Source organism: Paroedura picta, chromosome 4, assembly GCF_049243985.1.
Source record: "Paroedura picta isolate Pp20150507F chromosome 4, Ppicta_v3.0, whole genome shotgun sequence".
In the NCBI taxonomy this organism is placed as follows: Eukaryota; Metazoa; Chordata; class Lepidosauria; order Squamata; family Gekkonidae; genus Paroedura; species Paroedura picta.
In genome coordinates, this window is record NC_135372.1 from 29,761,591 (window position 1) to 29,778,474 (window position 16,884).

General features: G+C 45.9%; 1 protein-coding gene across 6 annotated transcripts in view; it reads left to right on the top strand.

The window, feature by feature from the left end:
• Window positions 1-1,317: 1,317 nt before the first annotated feature.
• LOC143835052 (uncharacterized) overlaps window positions 1,318-16,884 on the top strand; it is a 28,125-nt gene continuing 12,558 nt past the window's right edge. Inside the window, exons 1-7 of one of the 6 annotated variants that reach the window (XM_077332163.1) lie at window positions 1,318-1,518; window positions 2,141-2,220; window positions 3,962-4,093; window positions 4,877-5,069; window positions 7,044-7,255; window positions 9,634-10,590; window positions 16,342-16,449. In XM_077332163.1, the coding sequence (XP_077188278.1) occupies window positions 4,910-5,069; window positions 7,044-7,255; window positions 9,634-10,590; window positions 16,342-16,449 (1,437 nt within the window). In that variant the 5' untranslated portion in view covers window positions 1,318-1,518; window positions 2,141-2,220; window positions 3,962-4,093; window positions 4,877-4,909. Of the gene's footprint in view, window positions 1,519-2,140; window positions 2,221-3,961; window positions 4,094-4,876; window positions 5,070-7,043; window positions 7,256-9,633; window positions 10,591-16,341; window positions 16,450-16,884 lie in introns of those variants that run through there. The other 5 variants (XM_077332162.1, XM_077332160.1, XM_077332165.1 and 2 more) reach the window with 5 other exon arrangements.

The following is a 16,884-nucleotide window of genomic DNA, read 5'->3' on the forward strand; positions in this document are numbered from 1 at the left end:
AGACCTATGAGGCTTGGGTGTCCCAGAGGAATGTTGGACGGACGGCAGGCTGGATCTAATTATTATTTTATTATCTGCCACACTCAGCAAAACCCAGAACAATAAAACCCCATTAAAACAACAACCAGTAGAAAAAGCCCAACATGGCGGAAAAACTATCCTTTCCCATAATGGAACACCAGCCACCGGGCAGCAGAGGGCTATGTCAACAACATCCTCAAGATGGTTGAAGGATGATGTGCTTCCTGGGGGGTGGGGGTAATCAGATCTTCTTACAGCACTTGCCTCAACCATAGACCTGGTGGAAGAGCTCCATCTTACAGGCCCTGCGGAAAACCATCAGCTCCTGCAGGGCCCGCAACTCTCCCAGGAATTCGTTCCACCAGGTAGGGGCTAAGACCAAGAAGGCCCTGGCCCTGGTCAAGACCAAGCATACTTATGTGAGGCCAGGAATGACCAACAAGTTGGTACCCGCAGAGTGCAAAGCCCTGCAGGGGGCTTAGGGCAACAAACAGTCCCTCAGGTACGCTGGGCCCAGACCGCTAACGGCCTTAAAGGTCAAAAACAAAACCTTGACCCTGATCTGGGCTGCAACTGGCTGCCAGTGCAGCTGCCTCAGCACAGGCTGGATATGGGCCCTCCAAGGTATACCTGTGAGGACCCTGGCAGCCATATTTTGCACCAGCTGCGATTTCTAGGTCAGGGACAAGGGCAGGCCCATGTAGAGCGAGTTACAGAAATCAATTCTGGAGGTGACCATCTGTTAGGGACCAAGGCATTGAACCCCAGTGTATTTACTCCACAGACATCACTCTTAGGCTTCAAAGTCACCCAGCTGGCTGCATGTGGGGGAGCGCAGAATCGAACCCAGCTCCCCAGATTAGAAGTCCGTACTCCTAACCACTACACCAAACAGGTTTGCGCCATGTCCTGCAGACGGTGCATCCACATGAACATTTAAGTCCCCCAAGACTATCAGTCTACCCATAGGATCTAACGTGGCTTCCATCTCCTGAGTTGACTTTGATGGATCAATGATCTGGTTCACTAAAAAGCAGATTCATGTGTAACTTAGGAATGCCAGCCTCCAGCTGGGATCTGGGGATCCCTGGAATTACAGCTCGCCTTTAGGCTGCAGAGATCAGTTCCCCTGGAGAAATTGGCTACTTTGAAGAGTAGAGAGCCTTTGGAGGGCCTTGTACGCCACTGAGGTCCCAGTCCTCCCCCAAATCGCCAGGTGTTTCCCAACCTGGATCTGGCAACCCTAGTGTAACTCCATGTGCTTGACTCTTCTTGATGAAACAGCTTCTCTGCTTGCCATTCTTTCCTCTGGGGAAGACCACGCGACTGGTGTGTGACCTGTGACATCATCTCATGTCATAACAGCTGAACGGAATCATGAGATTATCTTTACCTGGGGCTGGAAGGCTGCCGGGACTGGCTTGGAGGGGAAACGATCATGCCACGCTTCAAAGCCTAGCAGTTTCCTGGCTTCCTAAGCAGGGACCATGTCAGACTGTGAGTAGCCAAGGATCGTTTGTGCCATTTCTTCCTAGGGCAGTAGGATCTTGGTGTTCTGAGCCTGGAATAGCCACATTTGTTTTTTGAATTTAAGTTTTTCCTTTGCTTTTTTTCTCCTCAATCCCTTTGCTCACTTGGCCACTACTGCAAATTCTATGGCTCCTCCACCCTACCCCATCCCACCCCAGTCCAGTTGACAAAAGCCACTTGGTTGGATGTTTTCCACTGACACAAACAGAAGGCGACTGACCAAATCGCTTTCCAATCCCCAATCATCAAAATACCACCCTATTGTTATCTTCTTCCTCCTAAAAATTCTTTCAGAATTCCACGAAACCCCTGTTGAGAAAGCCTGGTTGTAACACACAGACAATGGCCAACCATTTCTGTTCATCTCTCGCCAAAAATTGGCTGTGGGTGGATGGCGATTTCCACCAGCGCTTTGGTTTCAGAAGTGGGAGCAGGGAGCTGGGGACTCCAAAATCTGGGGAGAAACACACATCAGGCCAGTTTTGGAAACATCTCTAGCAAAAATGGCTGTGTATTATTTGTTTACTTTTTGTCGTACAACGATGAGATCATGCTGAGACTGTTGTTTTGCTTGATGCTTTGGGTCTAGTTTTCCTGCCGGATGATAGCAATGGGTCCGTGAGCTCTTCAGATCATCAAGCGGAGGCATGTTACACTACACACGGTCAGGTTTGTACCGCTGGGTGCTTCGATCCCTTCTTGTCTGGTATATGAAACACTGTATGCCAAAACAGGATCATGGGTTTGCCAGTACTGATCTCACACAAGACACTCACAGCCTCAGCCTTCCCCTCGGCAATAGGGGCTTTTGAACTCGGCAATAGGGGCAGAGGTTAATTTTCATGAGGGCCAGAAACTTCAAAAATGGAACAATTCCTTGGCTGACTATATTTTTCATTAACCTTTGAAATGGAAAGGAGATTCTTGGAATCTGTTCTGTTGACAGCACCAATCCTGTGTAGATTTACTGAGAAGAATGCCCCACTGGATTCAATAGGTTGTTATAGCAACGAAAGCCCCTGCAGATCTCAGTCTGACTGGATTTGAATCTTACCTTGTCTCTAAGAAGGGTCAAAATAACAAATTCATCAGATGTGTCATGCGATGCTCAGAGGCTGTATCTTTCCTGAGTGCTTCTCAAACCTCCAACATCCAGAAACATATTTCTGGATTTACAATTGGAAGGTATTTTGCTCTTCCACCACAAATATTTTAATTAAAGAATATGACGGAGGATTTGTCCAGAAGCAGGGCTGCCAACCTCCAGGAGATCGCCTCAGATTACAACTGATCTCCAGGTAGAAGAGATCCGTTTCCCTGGAGAAAATGGCCACTTGGGAAGGTAGATTCTATCGCCTAGTTACCCCAGAAGTCCTTCCCCTCCCCAATCTCCAGGTATTTCCCAATAAAGAGATGGCTACCCTAGTCCAGAGTAAGATTCAAGTCCGGTAATATCTTAAAAGATCAACAGGATTTTAAAGGAAGATTCCAAAAGTCAAAGCTTCCTTTGCAAGAGAACTTTGATTCTTGAAAGCTTATTCCCTGGAGATCTTCTTGGGATTTAAGGTACGAATGGATTTGTATCTTGTTCTTCTTGGACCTGTCTTAAAGGATTTGTCAAGTAACTTTTTGTCCATCTCTTTAGGGGTTCAGGGCAATCTGCATGGTTTCCTCTTCACAAAATTCTGTAAATGAAGTTCCATTGAAAGAAAGGGTGACCAGCCCAGGTGGACCAAAAATGTTCAAGGCCTCAACCAGGAACAGGACGTTTTCTGTCCTGGCCCCTACATGGTGGAATGATCTCCCAGAGGAGATCCGGGCCGTGCAGGAACTGGCACAGTTCCACAAGGCCTGTAAAAGGGAGCTCTTCTGCCTACCTTTTGGTCAATAGTTAACTGTTAATTCCCCATCGAAAATGCCCAAAGAAGAACATCCAAGATGAGCCGGAATTACTGACCGGACAGCTGCTTATCTATAGTTTTAAATGTTTTTATTAGATATGGTAACTGTAAATTTTAATGACGGTAATTTTTATCATATTTTTGTATTTGCATGGTTTGCTCATGATGTACACTGACCTGAGCCATCAGAATTCGGGAGGGTTGTATATCTCAGTGGAACAGTCTTCCTTGGGAGGTGGTGGGTTCTCCATCTTTGGAAACTTTTAAAAAGAGGCTAGATACCCATCTGACGGAGAGGCTGATTCTGTGAAGGCTAAGGGGTGGCAGGTTACAGTAGATGAGCGATAGGGTTGTAAGTGTCCTGTATAATGCAGGGGGTTGGACTAGATGACCCAGGAGGTCCCTTCCAACTCTATTATTCTATGATTCTATATGCATCCAATCAAGCGGTCAATAATAGATAACAATAATAAGGCAGAGGAATTGAACCCCAGTCTCCTTGCTTCTAGTCTGACCATTCAAACCATTGCATCACATACAGTAAGAACTGTCTGCCTTCAGAAGGAGCCACTGCAGGTGATTTCGCAAGAGTCCGTGTCCTTCTTGGATAGGGGTGTTGCAGAGTGATTTGCCTGACACAGGTATGCAATGAGCAGCCCCCACGGTGAGGATATTTTGCAGGGCCACTGTATAGTAAGTGATCCACGTGCAGCTGGCACATAAATGTCTCCTGACAAAGAGTGGGTGAGAAGAGGACAGACGTGAGCAGGGACTCATGCACAGATGCAACAGGCATCCTCCACTGAGGATTGGGTTGATGCAGGGGGAGTCAACCTGTGGTCCTCCAGATGTCCGTGGACTACAATTCCCATGAGCCCCTGCCAGCAAACGCTGGCAGGGGCTCATGGGAATTGTAGTCCATTGACATCTGGAGGACCACAGGTTGACTACCCCTGGATTAGAGCATACCACTGTGCCCAGGTTGCAGATTACTGATGTGGGATCCAGTTTATTGGAAAGGCTGGAGTATTTTGACAGTTCCTCTGTACAACCATATTTCATATTTCAGTCTTCACTCAACTGGCTGGCCTTAACCAATCATGCTCCAGAGGGGAATTGGGTATTGTCATTTTTATTTGATTTATAGACTCTGACTTCCCACATGCTGGCTTGAGGCAGCTTACAATCAATGCTCTATAATCAAAAGAGTAGAAAGAAACTAACCATCCTGAGCTAGACAGGCCTTGGTCTGTATAATAAGAAATGGATCTGGAGCATGTGCAGAGTGCTTTGGCTAAAGATCCTTCATGGATCTTTAGAACTCGGTGTCCATAAATATTTGAGGGCTGTACTCTTTAAGGATTTTTTAGGACATTACTGGAAATTTCTTCTGCTATGTTATCTGGGGACCACCCCACCTCTAGATTACAGTGAATCGGCTGTTCAGCACTCCACGGATGTCCCGCATGATAAACCCCACTGCTGAAACCATGAACACAGAGAACCCCACTGTAAGGAACCCATCTGAAGGGAATGCGTCCAATCCAGCCGCTGGGGGATCTTCCGTTCCATCTGAGAGTGATGTCTCACATATTCAGCTCAATTTTATACCTCTGAGTGAGTACCAGTGTGTGGGGGCGAGGCAGGATGAAAAGGTGAAGCTCACATGAATCTAGATCTGAAGTGGCCAAATTATGGGCCTCCAGATATCCATGGACTACAATTACCATGAGCCCCTGGTAATTGTAGTCCATGGACATCCGGAGAGCCACGGTTTGACCATTCCCTTGGCTAGAGCAAGGCAAGTGATAATCCTGCTCTATTCCACATTGGTTAGACCTCATTTGGAAGATTGTTTAGGGCGCCACAGTTCAAGAAGGGTGACTGAGATGGTTGAGAGGCTGGAATCCATGCCTTACGAGGAGAGGTTGAGAGAGTTGGGTGTGTGTCGCTTGGAGAAGAAGAGGACAAGGGGTGATAGGACATCTATGTTTACCTACAGAAAAGGTAGACGTGTCGGAGGGCAGGACCAGAGCCAGCTTGAAGTAGAAGAAGAAGAAGAGTTGGTTCTTATATGCCGCTTTTGTCTACCCGAAGGAGTCTCAAAACGGCTTACAGTCGCCTTCCCTTTCCTCTCCCCACAACAAACACCCTGTGAGGGAGGGGAGGCTGAGAGAGCCCTGATATTACTGCTCCGTCAGAGCAGCTTTATCAGTGCTGTGGCAAGCCCAAGGGCACCCAGATGGCTGCATGTGGAGGAGGAGCGAGGAATCAAACCTGGCTTGCCAGATTAGAAGTCCACACTCCTAACCACTACACCAAGAAGAAGAAGAAGAAGAAGAAGAAGAGTTGGGTTTTATACTCCACATTACACTGGCGAAAGGAGTCTCAAAGTAACTTACAATCACCTTCCCTTCCTTTTCCCACAACAGACACCCTGTGGAGTAGGTGAGGCTGAGAGAACTTCTGACAGAAGTTGATCAGAACAGTACTATCAGGGCTATGACTGGCTGCATGTTGAGGAGCAGGGAATTAAACCCAGCTCTCCAGATTATACCATGATGGCTCTTGATGTAGTGATTAGGAGCAGCAGTTTCTAATCTGGAGAGCCGGACTTTATTCCCCACTCCTCATTCCCATGCCGCCAGCTAGGTGACCTCATACCAGTTACAGTACTGTTAGTGCTGTTTTCATACAGCAGTTCTGTCAGAGCTCTCAGCCCCACTTCCCCCACAGTCTGTTGTGAGGAGAGAAAGGGAAGGCGATTGGAAACCACCTTGAGACTACTTCCGGGGGGGGGGGGGCAGGTCGTTTATTTCAGCTTTAGAGACAGGAACTAGGAACAATTGGTTCAAATGATAGAAAAGAAAGTTTCACTTAAATATTTGAAAGAATTTTCTGATTGTGAGGGCCGTTCTTGGCTGGAATATGCTGCCTGGGGGGGGGGGAGTGGATGGAGTCTCATTCATTGGAAGTTTTAAGGAAGAGATTGAATGAGCACCTGTCAGGAGCATGTGTGTTTTTAAGTCCCTGAGAAGGTGGGGGGCTGGACTGGATGGCCCTGGGTGGTCTCTTTTTAGCTCTGTGGGATTTGAATTCTGAGGAGGAATGGTGACAGGGCTTGAAAGCCGGTTTGGTGTAGTGGTTAGGAGCACAGAACCTGGCGAGCCAGGTTCAATTCTGCCCTCCCCCACATGCAGCCAGCTGGGTGACCTTGGGCCCCCCATGGCGCTGATAAAGCTGTTCTGTCAGAGCAGTAATATCAGGGCTCTCTTCTCCTTCTTCAGTAATATCAGGGCTCTTTCAACCTCCCCTCCCTCACAGGGTGTTTGTTGTAGGGAGAGGAAAGGGAAGGCAACTGTAAGCCGCTTTGAGACTCCTCTTGGTAGAGAAAAGCAGCATATAAGAACCAATTCTTCTTCTTCAGTAATATCAGGGCTTTTTCAGCCTCACCCACCTCACAGGGTGTCTGTTGTGGGGAGAAGAAAGGGAAGGCAAATGTAAGCCACTTTAAGACTCCTTCGGGTAGAGAAAAGCAGCATATAAAAACCAACTTTTCTTCTTCTGATTTGTGAATATGTCTCTCCATAGCCGCAGAGTCTCAAGTCAAAACTGAGAAGGAAGTGGAGGAAGGTATGGATGGGTCTACATCATCAGAGCATGGACTGTCCGAAGAGAGGAATGGTGGATCTGAGCCAGCCACAGGCACTGAGCCAAGAATTCATTCTCAAGCATCAGAGTCGAAGGCAATTGCCGTGGCCTCAAAGGAGGAGGTGGCAGACCTACCAGAAGCCCCTGGGAAGGTATCCATCTTCTGGGATGCAGGGCCTCATCTTTGGGAGGGAAGCAAATGTCAAAGGAGCAACTTGCCCCCAACCACCAAGGGTGACATGCTTCAAGAAAGGCATTTGGGTCAGGGAGACCACAAGCCAACCTTCTTGGCCCATGTCCCGCTGTATTTTCCAGTCTTTCTCCTGACCTAGCCTATCTCATAGGGTTGTTGTGAGGTTACAAAGGAGGTGATCAGAACTATGGATGCTGCCTGGAAGTTCTTGGGGGAAAAGTAGGGCAAATGTGTAATGGAACCTAACAGAACCCGACAGAACCTAAACAGTTCTACAGGGCCTGCAAAAGGGAGCTCCTCCGCCAGGCATTTGGTTGAGGTCGACCCAAACCATTGCTTCCAATTGGCCCCAAGCCCCCCCCCACACACACACACACGACTGACACTAATCTGCCTAACCCACTGGGTCCCAGTAAGAGTTGAGCTGAGGCTCTTGCAATTCCACCATTTTCTAATGTTATTGTTGTGATCATGTTAAGTTCTTGTTGTTATAATGTTATTACTGTTATCACCTGTTGTCATATGTTATCTGTATCTTTTCCTGTTCCCTGTAAACCGCCCTGAGCCTTTGGGGAGGGTGGTATATAAATATAAATATAAATATAAATATAAATATAAATATAAATATAAATATAAATATAAATATAAATATAAATATAAATATAAATATAAATATAAATATAAATATAAATATAAATATAAATATAAATATAAATAGTAAAGGTAAAGCTATCCCCTGTGCAAGCACCAGGTCATGTCTGACCCTTGGGGTGACGCCCCCTAGCGTTTTCATGGCAGACTCAATACGGGGTGGTTTGCCAGTGCCTTCCCCAGTCATTACCGTTTACCCCCCAGCAAGCTGGGTCCTCATTTTACCGACCTCGGAAGAATGGAAGGCTGAGTCAACCTTGAGCCAGCTGCTGGGATTGAACTCCCAGCCTCATGGGCAGAGCTTTCAGACAGTTGCCTTACCACTCTGCGCCACAAGAGGCTCTAAATATAAATATAAATATTCAAGTACTGTCCAAAAATGACAGATATATTCTTAGAACTAAGCATAACAATATTTCCCATAACACAGAGATGGCAAACTAGACTGGTATAAAGATTACAAGAAAGTAATTTATTTATTTATTTATGGCAAACCTTTTGATTCCTGGAAAGCATATATACATGCTTGTTATTACTATTATACCAATAGAGGGGAAGGGGAAAAGATAAATGCCCCCCCACACACACACACATACTACCTTCATAGCTGTTCCTATAGGGAAAACTGCAGAGGGACCCTTGATATCACGCTGTTGTGTCTGTGGATGTTCTGAAACCAAGATCCTGGAGATTCTCAACTCTTGTTAAGGATTCGCCAGCTTCCCAGGTTCTAACCAAACAAGCTTATGGACCTATCACAGACCTCCATGAAAGACCAATTGCATGTCTTGGTGGGAGTTTGAAGCATGTATATACGTTCCCCAGTTTTACTTCGCTGTGTTCAGTGTTTTCTCGTTGTTGTTTGTTTTGGAGCTGAAGTGGCCGTCTCTTTACTGAACCCACTGGTTTAAGAGAAACACTCCCTGTTCCTCCACCGCCCCTTGCTCTGTGAAGGACAATATTTATAAAACAAGGAAATGATATGAAAATTTAAAAAAATGAGGCGGGGGAAAGGCTAGGAGTATAACAGGAATCATCATTCCAGTTATTACACACGCATATTACAAAGGAATCTTTTTGCCTATGAAAATTTAAGGCCTTGTTGGCCTGGGGACTATCAGAGTGCCTACTGAGAAATAGAGTTGAATGATGAGGAGTTCTGGTGTTCGATAGGCTGCTTCTTTGAAGCTTAGGATTGCCGATTCTGGGTTGGGATATACCTGGAGACTTGGGGGTGGAGCCTTAGGAGGCGGGGCTTGGAGAAGGGAGGGACTTTGCTGGGATAGGGATGCCAGTTCTCAGGAGGCATCTTTGGATCTCCTGGAATTACAGGTCATCTCCATACTAAAGAGGTCAGTTTCCCTGGAGAAAATGGCTGCTCCCGAAAATGGCAGACTTCATAACAATATATTCCACTGAGATGTCTCCCCACCCCAAATCTCATCCACTTCTGGCACCAAAGTCTCCAAGTATTTCCCAATCCAGACCTGGCAACCCAAGATATAATGACGTATAGAATCCACCTTTGAAAGCAGCCATTTTATTCAGGTGAACATCTGGAGATCAATTGTAAAGTGGGAGATCTCGAGTGACCACTCGGAAGTTGGTAATTGTATTAAAACGGCTGGTTTGGAAATTATCTGTTCAGTTGTTAAAGGGATAGCTATGTGTGCTTGTTTGTTTTAGGAGGAGAAAGAGGAAGAAAAGCCACCAGCCCCACATTTGGCAGCTGAGAAAGAACCTGTGGTCCCACAGCTTCCAAAGGAAGAAGAGCCAGTTTCTCCCCCATCGATACCTGACAAGCAGATAGCTACTCCGTCACCACCAGGAAAAAAGGCCTCAGTTCCACAGCTTTTGCCAGAAAATGAAGAGAAGGTCGCTCAATCATCACCAGAAACAGAACCCTCATTCCCCTGTTTGCCACTAGAAACGGATCCCTCAGTTTCCCAACCTCTACCACAAAAGGAGCAGAAAGCCCCTCAATCACCACAAGAAATGGAGCCCTCAGAAAGTAAGCAGAATGTCCCTCAATTGCCAGTAGAAACAGAGCCATCAGTACTCAAAAGGGAGCCATCAGTCCCTCATCCCCAAGTATTTAAGGAACCATCTCTTCCTCAGACACCAGCAAAGACGGAGCCACCTGTCCCTCATCCACAAGTATTTAAGGAACCATCTCTTCCTCAAACACCAGCAGAGACCGAACAACCAGTCCCTCATCAACGAGTATTTAAGGAACCATCTCTTCCTCAGACACCAGCAGAGACGCAACGACCAGTCCCTCATCAACCAGTATTTAAGGAACCATCTCTTCCTCAGACACCAGCAGAGACGCAACGACCAGTCCCTCACCAGCGAGTATTTAAGGATCCATCTCTTCCTCAGACACCAGCAGAGATGGAACCACCAGTCCCTTGTCCACAGATATTTAAGGGACGACCTGTTCCTCAAACACCACCAGAGATGAAACCACCAATCTCTCAACCACCAAATATCATCCCTCAGACACCAGCGATGGCAGAACAACCCATCCCTCGTCTGCGTAAAGAGACGCCTGCCCCTGCACTACCATCATTGTGGGATCCCATAACTCCTCAGCCACCAGCAATAAAGGAGTTCCTGACACTACAGTCTATCCCAGATAAGGTATCTCTCTTTTTTACATGTTCTGTTTGGGGAATGAGGCCCTAGTATGTTTTTCCTCCTAGTAACTTCCACCCCTGGGACTGAAGAAGATGTGGCAGCAATGAAAGGAATCTGTTTCCAAAATTAGGATTTCTGGCAGTATTGTGATCATGGTGGAAGTAGAAATGTTGGTTGCCCTTGGCTCCAGGGATCTTTCTGCATTTATCCAAATTTCCCTCCCAGGTTTGGAGTTCTAAAGAACACAGGTCTCCAAAGTGGAACGCACAAACAAAGAATTCTCCATCATTCTTGTGTTTCTATAATTTTTTAGCACTGTATGCATTGGGCACTATTTTCCGTTTGTTAGGACTTTTGGACTAGACTTGGCCCTATGTCCCTCCAGAAAAATAGATTTACAAAGTAACTAAGCATTTGCAGTTATTGGTTACCTTTTGTGGATGAGGCACAGGTAACCAGACTCACAATGCTTTAAGGTTTAAAAGTGATAATCTTTACTGGAAAGATTACAAATGAATATATATCAAATACATTTGCTTCAGTCTCCTTATTGAAGCAGTACACAAAAACTTAAAATAATTACAAAGAAAACACAAAGAAAGCCCTTATGGCTGGTTTTGCTAGCAGGACTACATGCCCACACATCAGCAGATGGAGAGGGCCAAGAGCTTAATGGTGGACACCTTCCTCCTTGCTAGCAGAGATGTTTCTCTTCATGAAGAAGGAGGAAGTGGGACATAGCCTGGCTTAAACAAAGGGACCTGAAGCCATGGGGAAATTCTATTCCTCATGGGTGCAACCCCACTAGTAACCACCTGATGTCTCTAGTGAGCACAAGGTGCAGCTTAGCACAGGCTTTCTCGACCAGAGTTTCATGAAACCCTGGAGTTTCTTGATGGCCCTGGAAGGGTTTCCTGCATGCATGGAATTTATATCGATATCGATATCGATATCGATATCGATATCGATAGATAGATAGATAGATAGATAGATAGATAGATAGATAGATAGATAGATAGATAGATAGATAGATAGATAGATAGATAGATAGATAGATAGATAGAATCATAGAATCATAGAATCATAGAATCATAGAATCATAGAATCATAGAATCATAGAATCATAGAATTGGAAGGGGCCATACAGGAACAAGAACATTTCATAGGTTTCTCATAGGTAAAAAAGGTGAAAAGGCCTGGCTTAGCAGCTTACCAATTTAACAACAATCCTTCAGGGTTGACTTCACCAAATTACTTGCTGATTGCAATTCCAACACCATTGCAACATATTTTCTTCCTTTATGTTTCTGTGTGCATGTGAACATCATATCCTTTCCAGTATACATTTTGTGCACAACAATAAAAGCAATCTTGATGGCTTCATCAAGATTTTGTATGGTGTTTTACTGATGCTGCTGTGTACAACAGTGAAACATGGCAAAAAGAAAGTCTTCATACATCTCTAAAATTGCTTTTTGGATCATTTTCCACTAGTGCCTTAATTGTTTGCAGCAGTAATAGGGTAGAGCAGAAAGATGAAAATTAATCATAGAATCATAGAGTTGGAAGGGGCCATCCAGGCCATCTAGGCCAACCCCCTGCTCAAAGCAGGATCAGCCCTAAGCATCCTAAAGCATCCAAGAAAAGTGTGTATCCAACCTTTGCTTGAAGACTGCCAGTGAGGGGGAGCTCATCACCTCCTTAGGCAGCCTATTCCACTGCTGAACTACTCTGACTGTGAAAATATTTTTCCTGATATCTAGCCTATATCGTTGTACTTGAAGTTTAAACCCATTACTGCATGTCCTCTCCTCTGCAGCCAACAGAAACAGCATCCTTCCCTCCTCCAAGTGACAACCTTTCAAATACTTAAAGAGGGCTATCATGTCCCCTCTCAACCTCCTTTTCTCCAGGCTGAACATTCCCAAGTCCCTCAACCTATCTTCATAGGGCCTGGTTCCTTGGCCCCAGATCATCCTCGTCGCTCTCCTCTGTACCCTTTCAATTTTATCTACGTCCTTCTTGAAGTGAGGCCTCCAGAACTGCACACAGTACTCCAGGTGTGGTCTGACCAATGCCGTATACAATGGGACTATGACATCTTGTGATTTTGATGTGATGCCTCTGTTGATACAGCCCAAAATGGCATTTGCCTTTTTTACCGCTGCATCACACTGCCTGCTCATGTTTAGTTTACAATCCACAAGTACCCCAAGGTCTCGTTCACACACAGTGTTACCTAGAAGCGTATCCCCCATCCAGTAGGCATGCTTTTCATTTTTCTGACCCAGATGCAGAACTTTACACTTATCTTTATTAAATTGCATCTTGTTCTCATTTGCCCATTTTTCCATTGTGTTCAGATCTTGTTGAACTCTGTCTCTATCTTCCGGAATATTTGCCAGTCCTCCCAATTTGGTGTCATCTGCAAACTTGATGAGTAGTCCCTCCACCCCCTCATCTAGATCATTAATAAATATGTTAAAAAGTACTGGGCCGAGCACCGAGCCCTGAGGTACCCCGCTACTCACCTCTCTCCAGTCTGATGAAACACCATTGACAACAACTCTTTGAGTGCGGTTCTCTAACCAATTCCCTATCCACCTGACTATCTGAAAATCCAGATTGCAGTCCTTCAATTTATCCATCAGAACATCATGGGGAACCTTGTCAAAAGCTTTACTAAAATCCAAGTTTGGTGTAGTGGTTAGGAGTGCGGACTTCTAATCTGGCATGCCGGGTTCGATTCTGCGCTCCCCCACATGCAACCAGCTGGGTGACCTTGGGCTCGCCACGGCACTGATAAAGCTGTTCTGACTGGGCAGTGATATCAAGGCTCTCTCAGCCTCACCCACCCCACAGGGTGTCTGTTGTGGGGAGAGGAATGGGAAGGCGACTGTAAGCCGCTTTGAGGCTCCTTTGGGTAGGGAAAAGCGGCATATAAGAACCAACTCTTCTTCTTCTTCTTCAAGTAAATGACATCAACCGAATTTCCCCGATCCAGCAAACCTGTTACTTGGTCAAAAAAGGAAACCAGGTTGGTCTGGCAGGACCTGTTGGAGACAAATCCATGCTGATTTCCTTGGATCACCAAATTATCCTCCAGATGTTTGCAGATCGCTCCCTTTAATATCTGCTCCATTATCTTCCCCACAACAGAGGTCAGACTCACTGGTCTGTAGTTTCCTGGGTCATCCTTCCTCCCTTTTTTGAAGATTGGAATAACGTTTGCTCTCTTCCAGTCCTCTGGGACATCTCCATTCCTTAAAGAGGTTCCGAAGATGATGGACAAGGGCTGTGCAAGTTCTCTGGAAAGTTCTTTGAGTACTCTCGGGTGCATTTCATCCGGACCAGGGGATTAGAACTCATCCAGTGCAGCTAAATGCCTCTCGACAACCTCTCTATCCATGTTAACCTGCCACCCAGACACTGTCCTTTGGCTATGGCCATCTCTAGATGTGCCTAAACACTTTGACCTGTGGGAAAAAACAGATGTAAAATAGGCGCTAAGCCTTTCTGCTTTCTCTGCATCTTCCGTTAGAGTTTGTCCATCCGCACCCAACAGTGGGCCTATTGCCTCCTTTACTTTACGTTTGCTCCTCACATAACTGAAAAATCTTTTCTTGTTACAATGGGCTTCCCTGGCCAATCTTAGCTCACTCTCAGCTTTGGCCTTTCTTATGATTGATCTACAGTGCCTAGTAACCTGTAGGTACTCTTCTTTAGAGCTCTGTCCTTCCCTCCATTTCCTGAACATTTTCCTTTTCTTTCTTAGTTCCTCTTGAAGTTCTCTGTTCATCCAAATAGGCTTCTTAGAGCTCCTGCAGTGTTTTCGTCTTTCTGGGATAGTCATTGATTGAGCATGCAATAGCTCCTGTTTGAGTAGCGCCCACCCTTCACAGGCTCCCTTCCCTTCCGGCATTCTCGTCCATGGTATGACACTCATCATGTCTCTGTTTATTAAAGTTTGCCCTACGAAAATCCAATATCCACGTCTGGCTACAAGCTTCCTTGGCTCCCATCTCAAAAGGAATTCTATGAGGACATGGTCACTTCCCCCTAGGGTCCCCACCTCCTTCACCTCATCCACCAACTCTTGCCTGTTGGTCAGTATTAAGTCCAGTATGGCTGAACCTCTTGTGGGTTCATCTACCATTTGATAAATGAAATTGTCAGCCAGGCAGGTCAGAAACTTGCATGACTGAGGACGCTTCGCAGAGTTTGTTTCCCAGCACACATCTGGGAATTTGAAGTCACCCATGATGACAATTGCAATGTATGGCTGCGAAAGCTGGACCATAAGGAAGGCCGAGCGTCAAAGAATTGAGGCTTTTGAGCTCTGGTGCTGGAGAGGACTCTTGCGAGTCCCTTGGACTGCAAGGCGAACAAACCAGTCAGTCCTAGAGGAGATCAGCCCTGACTGCTCTTTAGAAGGCCAGATCCTGAAGATGAAACTCAAATACTTTGGCCACCTCATGAGAAGGAAGGACTCCCTGGAGAAGAGCCTAATGCTGGGAGCGATCGAGGGCAAAAGAAGAAGGGGACGACAGAGAATGAGATGGATGGATGGAGTCACTGAAGCAGTAGGTGAAAACCTAAATGGACTCCGGGGAATGGTAGAAGACAGGAAGGCCTGGAGGATCATTGTCCATGGGGTCGCGATGGGTCGAACACGACTTCGCACATAACAACAACAACAACATGATGACAAGGTCCTGCCGCTTGGATATTTTCTCAAGCTGCTCACAAAGTGCAGCATCCACATCCTCTCATTGGTCAGGCGGTCGGTAGCAGACACCAACCACCACACTGTTTGTTTTCCCCTCGCTTATTTTCACCCAGATGCTTTCCACTGTAGATATGCTCTCCTTCACTAGAATTTCCTGACAGGTAAGCCCTTTCCTCACATACAGTGCCACTCCTCCACCTCTTCGATCTATTCTGTTTTTTCTGAAGAGTTCATATCCATCCACCATTACATTCCAGTCATGAGAATCATTCCACCAAGTTTCTGTGATGGCTACTAGATCATACCTTTCCATCAGCATGAGAAGTTCCAGCTCTTCCTTTTTATTGCCCATGCTTCGGGCGTTAGTATAAAGACATCTGAATCCTTTTACTTTTGGTTCCCTATGAGCTGGTCTTGCCGGTTGGGCTGCAGTTGCCATGACCAACTGCAGTGTGATCTAATTTGGGAATTAATTTTATGACTTCTAGCTAAACCAGAATTAGGGAGGAGCCTGAAGCAGGTCAGAGTGAATTCCAGAACAAAGGAAGAATGGAGAAATCTCTTCCGTGTATTCTGTGTGAACTGGATATGCATGCCTGCAGAGAGAACTAATCCTTGGAATGAATGCTACATGTGAGCCATAAGAGCCTCATCATAAATCTTACCTTTTCTTGGTCTCTATGTATTATCTAAAGATAAAGGTATCCCTTGTGCAAGCACTGAGTCATGTCTGACCCTTGGGGAGATGACCTCTAGTGTTTTCTTGGCAGACTCAATACAGAGTGGTTTGCCATTTCCTTCCGTAGTCATTACCGTTTTACCCCCCAACAAGCTGGGTACTCATTTTACCGACCTCGGAAGGATGGAAGGCTGAGTCAACCTTGAGCCAGCTGCTGGGATCAAACTCCTAGCCTCATAGTCGGAGCTTCAGACAGTATGTTGGCTGCCTTATCACCCTGTGCCACAAGAGGCTCTTTTAAAATTTTTAATTTTAAATCCTTTTAAAATTTAATATTTTCCCCCAGTCTGTGACAGCCAAGGAACACAAAGCTCTGCAGGGAACACCACCCTACAGGTTTGAAAGACCGGCCTTCCAGGAAGACAAGGAGACCATGATCCCATCCGAAACTAAGGTATATCTTGCCTTCCATCCTGGCCCACAGCGTTGTGAGATGCCAGAATAGCACGCAATCCCAAGGAACCCCTGGAGCTGTGTCAACACTTCCAAAAATGTTCAAATGTGATGTTGGGAAGATCATCCTGTAATTCCCAGTCCCCATCTCAGATGCTGAATATTCACCGGCCACTTTCTGAAAATCTCCCATATCAGCTTTATTATTTGGTGTTGCTAGCACGCAATAGTTGGCATGCGGGGGTATTTCACAGTAGCATTTAGCAACAGCAATATTTAGTAAGACACATGGGTGGGGATGATCTGGTATTATTGGATGTTTGAGATCAGCTTAGGAAGTAGGGTTGCCAACTCCAGGCTGGGAAATACCTGGAGATTTGGGGGGCGGAGCCCAAGAGGGGCTGGTGTTTGGAGAAGAGAGGGGACTTCAACGAGG